Here is a 9,292-nt window from a genome sequence, read left to right on the forward strand (position 1 = left end):
TAACTAAATCAAGAACGCATACATATATGTACACGGTTATTCTGTGATATGGCACCTTCTGGACCATAGCTACGCCATGTTTAAGTTTAGGCAGACTCTATTCTCTGAAATTATCAGGCAGTTGGCCCAGGATATGGGAACATGTCAGCTGGACCCTGGTTGTCTTGGGAACAGGTCAGCGTGTTCCCGATTGCACTTCCTAACTCCAGATTTATGGCTCTGTAGGTTATGCTTGGCTTGCTTCTGCAAAATAGTAATTGTTACTTAATAGAATAGAAATTAAGGGGGCTCTCCACCTGTAAGCTTGGGAACTTAAACTTTTCACCCCTGATTATGGTTTCTCTGTCTAAACGCTTTCCCTAGAGATGGTTCCGATACCCTTGTGTAGCTGCTGGCTAGCAAAGACTTTCATTCAGCAAAACTGTCTGAGTGGTCTTCTCTGGTGAAGCCCCCACAACAATCTCACTTAGGTTTCCATTAGGAACCAGGGTGTTTTGCAGTGAGTGGTCAGAGCACGTGTGGAGTGGGATCTGGTGGGAAGCCCTCCTGTTATATCCTGACTTCTGTCTGTGGACAAGTGTAACCTGCTATACTTTCTTCTTCTGGAGGACAGAAATTATTGCATATCACAGGATATCTAGGAAAATAAATTAAGATAATATTCACCACTTTAAAATCTCTAAAAGAGGAATATCTTGAGCAGAATAAACTATCCAGAAATATTAATTACGAAGTCTGGCATGGTGGAAGACACGTGGAGGATGACGGCAGGAGGTTCAGAGTTGAGGCCTGCCCAGACTACGTGGGAATCCCCTGTCTTGAGAATCCAAGGACTGCAGATGTAGCTCCGGCCAGCTGGGCCTATAGGGAGACCCTGTCTTAAAAAGACCAAAAAAAAAAAATCAACGAAGGAGAAGAGTACATAAAGTTATCAGAAAAAAGCGATGGGGCGATATGGGAGGAGTTGGAGGGCCGGGTACAGATCTTCTCTAACCCTCACAAGACCCTGAGTTTGATTCTTAGCACCACACACACAATGAAAAAAATGTGAATTATTACAATGCAAGACTAACTATTTTGAAACATGGAAAAACTTTATGTGCTATGATGCCCTGTTAAATCCAGTAGTAAAAGTCTTATCACATTAACATGAAATACCAAAAAATGTAGTAAACGTCTGCCTTTGTGACGTGTACACAGATGTGTCATCACACCAGATGGGAAATGATTAGAGCATTTTGCTTTGTTTTGCTTCTGCTTTGCCTTTTTGAGGCAGGGACGTACATAGCCCCAGCTGGGTTTGAATTTGATGTGTAGCCCAAAATGACCTTGAACTCCTGATCATCCTGCCCCAATTCTGAGATTACTGCTGTGGGTACCACACCTGGCCCAGAGAAATTGTTCTTAACCCTTAGAACTTGTTTTGTGTCTCTACATTGGTATATAAAGAAAGAAGAACAGAGAGAAGGAATACTTGGAAATTAAGGCCATCGAGTTGGCTCTGAAGTTAAGTGTTTGTCGTGCGATCCTGGCAGCCTGAGTTAGATCCCCAGAATCCACACAGAGGTGAAAGGAGAGAATGGATCCCATGAGTCATCCTCTGACCTCCACATCCCAAATGCCCCCATCTCCTATCCCTCCCACAACAACTTAAAAAATAAAAATGAATTTAAAAGTAAATAACTACTATTTTCATCTCTCTATTTCTGTAATAGCAAATGATTTCTCCAAAGTTATTACCAAGTGCCTGCAAGAGCAAATATAATTTCTTTTGGCAAAAAGTCAAATCAATTCCTATAATGGTACAAAGATTTAATGTGACTAAAACCAAACCTATAACAAAACCAAAAACCAAAAACCAAACCAAGCAAGCAACCAACCAGCCACAGAATTCAAGGGAAGTCTGAATTTCAGGGATTCTTTTTGGTGTTAAAAAAAACAAAACTCTTTGGGCACTGGAGAGAGAGATGGCTCAGCGGTTCAGAGCCATCAGGTTTGATTCCCAGCACCCACATGGTGGCCACGAACCGTCCTTAACTCCAGTTCCAGGGGAATCCGAAACCCTCTTCTGACCCCCGCAGCATTGCATGGCATGGGTGCACTCACATACATGAAGGCAATACACTCATACACATAAAATAAAAATAATAAAATATTAAAAAAAGAAAACAAAAGTTTAATTTTGGGGGGTGTATGAGTGTTTTGTCTATGTGTATGCGTCTGTTCAATGTCCTTAGCTCCAGTTCCAGGGGAATCCGAAACCCTCTTCTGACCCCCGCAGCATTGCATGGCATGGGTGCACTCACATACATGAAGGCAATACACTCATACACATAAAATAAAAATAATAAAATATTAAAAAAAGAAAACAAAAGTTTAATTTTGGGGGGTGTATGAGTGTTTTGTCTATGTGTATGCGTCTGTTCAATGCCAGTGGATTCCAGAAGGTGGTTTTGGAATTAGAATTACAGTTATTAGCTGCTATGTTTGTGCTGGGAACTGAACCTGGGTCCTCTGTAAGAGCAGTCAGTGCTCTTAACCACTGATCCAGCTCCTTACTTTTCTTCCCTCCTTTTTAGATGGGGTCTCACTACGTAGTTTGGCTGGCTTGGAACTCACAGAGATCTACCTGCCTCTGCCTCCTGGTTACTGAGACTGCAGAGACACTTTTTAGGGGAAAATTTTTAAATTTCAAGAGTTTGAGATAAGTGGAAGGTAAGTTTGAATCCAGTCTGAACTGTAGCAAGACTGTCTAAAACAACCACCACCTTTGGGGTCTGGTGCCACTTACCTGGCTACACAGGATCCCTGGAAGCTAACTGGAAACAGATTCCAGATTTCACCACCTCCTGCACGTGGGCCCCTGGGCAGCGATTCTGGAGAATCTGCTGTCAAGGTCTCCAGGAGAATGTGCCCAGCACAGCTCTTTGGGATGCTCTGTCTCGGGTGACTCACCCAGAGTCAGGCTGGAGCCCAGGGCTGTCTGCATCCAGGCCATGGATTACAGTAAAGGAAACAATGTGTGATGCACAGCCTATAGTTGTGGCCAATCCTGTCTCACCTTGGCCAGCACCTCACCCAGTTACTTTGTCACTATCTTAGGTCGTCCTTGTGGTTCCTACCCAGTCTCACTCTCAGCCCAGGACTGTGTCCCCACTGTCCACGCAAAGAACATCTGAGATGTGCTCCCCGTAGCCTCTTCCATCTCCTACCTATCATCCTCCCCCTTTAAAAAATTTTCATCTTTTGTGTATGTGTGATGTGTATGTTCCTGTATGTGAGTGCAGGTGTGCGTGTGTGCAGGGAGGAGGACACCCTCCCATGTCTATCCTTGCCTTCCACGTTGTTTGAGACGGGGTCTTTTGTTTGTTTGCCGATGTGCACACCAGGCAGCTGGCCTGTGAGGGTGTGGGGATCCTGTCTCCCCCGCCCATCTCCCTGTGGGAGCTCTGGGGTTACAGATGTGGGTTATGGTGGCTTTATGTGGCTTCTGAGGACTTGAACTCAGGCTTTCAGGGCAAACACTTCACTGACTGAGCCATCTCTCCAGCCCCATCCTTTCCTATTTCTCTGTGACGAGGATCCCTGTGTTTGTAGAACGCTCATCTCCCCTCCTCTGCCTCTGCTTCATGAGAGAATCGATTTGAATGCTGGTGAAGAAGGAAGAATTGGCCCTTGAAGGAATGAATCACAGTTTTACATAAATGTCGTAAAAGGAATGGGGGTTGGATGCACTTTGTGACTGTAGGAGACACTGACTATTGCACAAGTGGTTATTTCTCTCAACACAATGTGCAAGGTGGACTGGCCCACTGAGAAACACTGGCCATGGACTTCACAGTGTCTGCTCTGTATGGTGACATGAGCAGAAGGAAAGAGATAAATGGAAAAAAAAAACCAAATAAACAATATGATCCAAGGGCCAATGTAACAGCTCAGCAGGTAAAGGTACTTATCACCAAGTCTGATCCTTGCTACCTACATGGTGGAAGGAGAGAACCAAGTCCCCAAATTGCCCTCTGACCTCCACATGTAGGCTGTGGCATACCCACATCATGCATAGACACACAGATGCATACACACACACACACACACACACACACACAAATTAAAATAAATCTTGAGAGTTCAGAGTGCAGCTCAGCGTACAGAACATTCTTGAGAGCTTCACTGCTGAGAGCACCTGGCACTCGGGCCCGAGAGGAAGGGGTTTGTATCTTCCTGCCCACACCCTCAGCCTTTGGGGAAGAGAACATGGAGACCCAGAGCGGATGGACCCCAATGGCGTCATTGAGATCAACTGGAATGAGATGGTTGGTAACTCTGATGATATGAATTTAAGGGCGTCTCTTCTTTGAGGCATCCATCAGATATTCAGCAGAAAGTTACCGTTCCTGGTACTGAAGGATATGTCGTGACGGACCAAGCTCAGTCAGGTACTGACAAGACAGCCACATCTGCCATTTCCATCCTGCAACAGTTGGAGACAGAGTTCAAGGACAGCCAAGCATTAGTATTGGCCCCATCAGAAAACTGGGTCAACAGATCCAAAAGGTGATTTTGACATTTGGAGACTATATGGGAGCAACTTGTCACTTTGGCATTGGAGGAAGAAATGTTTCAGTGAAATGCAGAAGTTACAGGCCCACGTGTTGGTTTACCAGGGAGAGTGATATGTTAAAGAGAAGACATCTTTCTCCAAAATGGATCAAAATGCTTGTTTTGGATGAAGTGGCTGAAACATTGAGCCGTGGCCTTAAGATGAAATCTAGAGATTTTCCAAAAGTTAAACAGAAGGAAAGAGATGTCATCATGAGGGGATCCTGGTCAGCTGTGCAGTGCCTGTGTTTTCTGTGACACTGTGGAGAGGACAGCAGGGCACTCTGGGAGGCGGAAAAGGACTCAATAACCTTTGAGGATGTTATTTTGAATGTTACCCTGGTGTCGTAGGTATTGCTAGATGCTTCACAGAGGAAATTAGACAGAAATGTTATGTGGGAAACCTTTAGGGACATGCCCTCTATGGGAAAGTGAGAAGATGTATTTCAGAGGAGGCCCGTGAAAGTGAGGCGCATCATAACTATGGAGATATTACCCAGGTTCCAAGTCTTTACCATCTCTGTCTCTCTATCTCTATACTACTAGAGTAAAACCGTCGGAATGTAGTGTCCCTGGAACGGTGTTCATGTGCCACTCATGTTCTCACAGCCATGTTGTCCTGGTACTGAGTACCAGCGATAGAGGTAGGGAATGGAAAGGACCGTCTAATCGTAAGCAGTGTGGGAAAGCCTGCCATCACTCGCCTTTCAAAGACATGAAAGGCTCACTCCGGAGAGAACCCCTATGAACACAAGGATTGTGGAAAAGCGTTCCGTTCTCTTACGAGCCTTAGAAAACACAGGAGAGTACACACTGGAGACGGACCTTATAAATGCCAGGTGTGTGGGGAAGCCTTCTGCTCTTCCCATTCACTTCCAGTACATGAAGTGACTCATAGTGGAGGAAAACATGGGTGTAAGGAATGTGGGAAAGCCCTTGTTCATTTTTAATTTTCACAAGTAAATGAAAAGGTTGACACTAGAGAGAAACTCTGTACAGCTAAGGAACGTGGAGAACGTCAGTTGGGAGCACAGGCATTCAGAGACTCGGGGAGAAGCACACTAACCGTAAAGCATATTATTATGTTAAATGGTATGTGCGATCATCTTCAGAGTCCTTCATAGTCCAGTTCACTTCTAGTGCGTGATTGATCAACTCAGGGAACCAGAAAGACTATGACTGTAAACTATGGTTTAGTCTCCGTCACTTTCAGATAGAAGCCTTTGGTACTGAAGAGATGCCCGATGAGTAAAAGGAAAAACCTTCAAATTCTCAGTTCCTTTCCTTCTCAAGCAAGAGCTCGCACTGAAAGGAATCTTATGCAGGGAGTGCTCTTAGCCGTAGAGCCATCTCTCCCCTTTCTGGTGTTTTCTTTATGCAGCAGCAAGTGGGTTTAATAAGTAGGATGTTTTCCTTAAGCGAGTCGGTACAATTTTTCTCTTTCTATTTTGATGTTTGTGGTGTATGAATGAGTTAAAGTATATTTATTATACGTTAGGTTTACTTTCTATGTAGTTGTTATGATAGTAATGAGCTATTCGTAAGGGATCTGTTCATTGTCGACGTGTCCTACTGTGTGGCAGGTACTGGGCGTCCCTTTGTTTCTCATGGGAACAAACACTTAAATAGCCTGGTGGCTGGGAAGATGGCTTGGTAGGTAAAAGTTCTTGCTGTACAACCATGAAGATTTGAGTTTGGATCTCCATGATGCACCTACAGTCAGAGGTCGAGCACATGTAATCCTCGCCCTCCTGTGGGATTGGGAGGCAGAGATAGGCGAAGTCCCAGAGCTCATGGGATGGCCAGCCTGGTGTACAGAGAGGACAAACACAACACCATATTTCAAGTAAGGTGGAAAGTGGGGACTGAAACCTGAGGTTGTCCTCTGACCTCCGTGTGTGCAGGGTACGTGCACACCTGCATTCACGTACATGAACGGACACACACACACACACACACACACACGCACACACACACTGATCTGGTCATAAAAGCTATGCTTATTTTCCTTGCTAATAAATTGTTAGCCAACATTTGTAATTATGATAAAAAAGCAGGTTAATGATTCAAGGAAAATAAAATATGGCAGAGACGACATGGCCGCATTCGTAAAAGGGACAGATGACAGCACTGATCTTGACTGTCGTTGGAGCTGAGGAGGAGGGACTGGGTTGGCGGTCTCAGGAGAGCAGAACTGTGGACTTGAAGAAGTACTCGGCAGCAGCATCCTCTTGGGAAACTGGAGATCGGACCCAGAACCAGCCTCTGGGCCACACACGCGCAGTCTTTCAGGTCAGATCAAGAAGCCTGTGGGGAGGGAAAGAACAAGCTAGTGCAGGCTGTCCCCGCTCCCCTCTTCTGCTCAGTAACAGGAGCGAGTGTTAGGCTGAAAAATAAAGTTCATCTTGGCCTCCTTCCTCAGTGGAGCAAAGTCACCCTCTTCCCCGACATGCCCCCAAGGGCTGAGACTGAAGGGAAACTCAGGCCTGGGATTTTCTGACTTCAAAGAAGCCCTTAGAGCCTTTGCGACCCATCCATTCCCTCAGAGAAGCATACCAGGGATCTTACCTGCTTATCGAGATCCTCGTTGAGCTGAAACGGAGGGAGACCACGCTGTTAAAATGCAGCAGAGCAGGGGACACTTCGCACCCACCTCCACTGCCTTCACTACACTGACCCCGTGGAAGCCCGTGCACCTGGGACTCGGATGTCTGGTGGCTGAGACCCGAGCCTGGGATTTCCCTCTTCCCGTAGAGCAACTTTGCCACAACACTGGTTTCAGTGCCTTCTAGAACTCTCCAGCATTACTTTTCTGTCTCAGACACTTCTAGAGACAGGTGAGTACGTCAGGGAATGGCAAGCCTCAGCCACCTGCCAGGGTACCACTGTGTATCTGCGGCCGACCTCGAACTTGTAACCTTCCTTCCCAGCATCCCATGTGCTGGGACACAGGGTGCCCTCCACACCCGGCTTCCTCACCTTTCTTGCTCCTCACGTGCATGATGAGGCCCACTGCCAGGAAGATGAGCCCCAGCACCAGGCCCCCAACTCCAGTCAGTGTCTTGTTCCGGGCAGAGTCAGACTGGGCCCCTGGGAGAGCAGAATCCAGGGTTAGAGTCACCTCCAGGAGGTGAGAGCTCAGGGCCTCTGGATGGATGTGGAACATCAGCATGAGGGACCTCATGCTGTAGAAGGTCTACAAGGTCCAGACCTGGTTTCAGTGGGGACAAGGCTGATTCTACCCACTGCCTTAAGAGGCAGGACAGGTCAGGCTAAAGGCTGAGGAAGACACAGCTCCCCTGTGTGAGGACAGCATGGGAGAACGTCTGCCTCCCTAGACCTCCTGACAAGGGCATATCCTGAATCTGTAGGATCCTAGGACAGTGACGGTCCATCACCTCCAGCTCAGAAGCAGCCTCGGTGCCCTGAAGGAGGCACAGGGGGAGATCTGGTCCCCATGCATGGACACCCCAGGCAGGATGAGTGGACCTCACAGCCAGGGCGCTGCCTGCTGTATAGAACGTGAGTCTAGAAGGGTCACTGGGAACTCACTCCTATCCTGAATCTGTAGGATCCTAGGACAGTGACGGTCCATCACCTCCAGCTCAGAAGCAGCCTCGGTGCCCTGAAGGAGGCACAGGGGGAGATCTGGTCCCCATGCATGGACACCCCAGGCAGGATGAGTGGACCTCACAGCCAGGGCGCTGCCTGCTGTATAGAACGTGAGTCTAGAAGGGTCACTGGGAACTCACTCCACTCCACGGTGATGGGTCTGTCCAGGCTGGGGTGCTCCACGTGGCAGGTGTAGACGTCTCCCCGCTGAGGGGTCATTTCCAGTGTCACCAGGATCTGGAAGGTCCAGTCTCCATTGTGGATCGGGTTGGTGGTTGAGATCCCAGTTGTTTCCTCCTGGTTGTTCCGGAACCAGCGGACTTGGATGTTGCCTGGGTAGAAATCTGTCACCTGGCAGACGAGCAGGTTGTGATGGTTCAGGGTCCCTCCTTTGGAGGGCGACACGTGTACCTTAGGCTGAGCTAGCAGAAGGGATGGAGAGATGTGATTACTTAGGTGTTTTCATTAAGAAAGTGTTTTCTAGATGCTAAAGATATAAATTTCTGGGCTGGAGAAATGGCTCAAGAGTTAAGAGCACTGGCTGCTTTGGCAGAGGACCTGGGTTTGATGCCCAGCACCCACATGACGTCTAACAATCATCCATAACTCCAGTTCTAGGAGGATCCAACAACCTCTTCTGACCTTTGCTGGCATTGCACAACATGAATGCACTTAACATACATGCAGGCAATACACTCACACGTGTAAAATAAAAGTAATAAATAAAATATAAAAACGGTATCAATTTCATAATTAGTTGAGCATATGTGGGTAGCCCCTCACACAGAACACACAGGACCTTCATTTCATAATAAAGGTTAGGAAGATTAGGAGCAGAACAAAAGCTGTCCTTTGTGGCACATTTAGAAATTTAACCCTAAGGGCATTGCTAATAGTTTTTAAAAAATATTTTATTATTTTTATTTTATGTGTATGCATGTGTTGTCTGTATGTAGGTAAGTGCACCATGTAGTGCAATGCCTGCAGAGGACAGAAGAGGCTGTCGGACCCTCTGGAACTGGAGTTACAGACAGTTGTTAGCTGCCATGTGGGTGCTAGGATTCAAACCCAGGTCTTCTGC

At 46.9% G+C, this 9,292-nt stretch overlaps 1 protein-coding gene across 1 annotated transcript in view; it reads right to left on the bottom strand.

The window, feature by feature from the left end:
* Positions 1–6,579: 6,579 nt before the first annotated feature.
* The window catches only part of LOC103747627 (SMH class II histocompatibility antigen, beta-1 chain), an 11,935-nt gene continuing 9,222 nt past the window's right edge, over positions 6,580–9,292 (bottom strand). Inside the window, exons 3-6 of the mRNA XM_008850163.3 lie at positions 8,352–8,633; positions 7,579–7,689; positions 7,168–7,191; positions 6,580–6,906 (exon numbers count right to left, since the gene is read on the bottom strand). Of these exons, the coding sequence (XP_008848385.1) occupies positions 7,172–7,191; positions 7,579–7,689; positions 8,352–8,633 (413 nt within the window). The 3' untranslated portion in view covers positions 6,580–6,906; positions 7,168–7,171. The remainder of the gene's footprint in view (positions 6,907–7,167; positions 7,192–7,578; positions 7,690–8,351; positions 8,634–9,292) is intronic.

Source organism: Nannospalax galili, unplaced genomic scaffold, assembly GCF_000622305.1.
Source record: "Nannospalax galili isolate Female #2095 unplaced genomic scaffold, S.galili_v1.0 scaffold3450, whole genome shotgun sequence".
NCBI classification, from domain to species: domain Eukaryota; kingdom Metazoa; phylum Chordata; class Mammalia; order Rodentia; family Spalacidae; genus Nannospalax; species Nannospalax galili.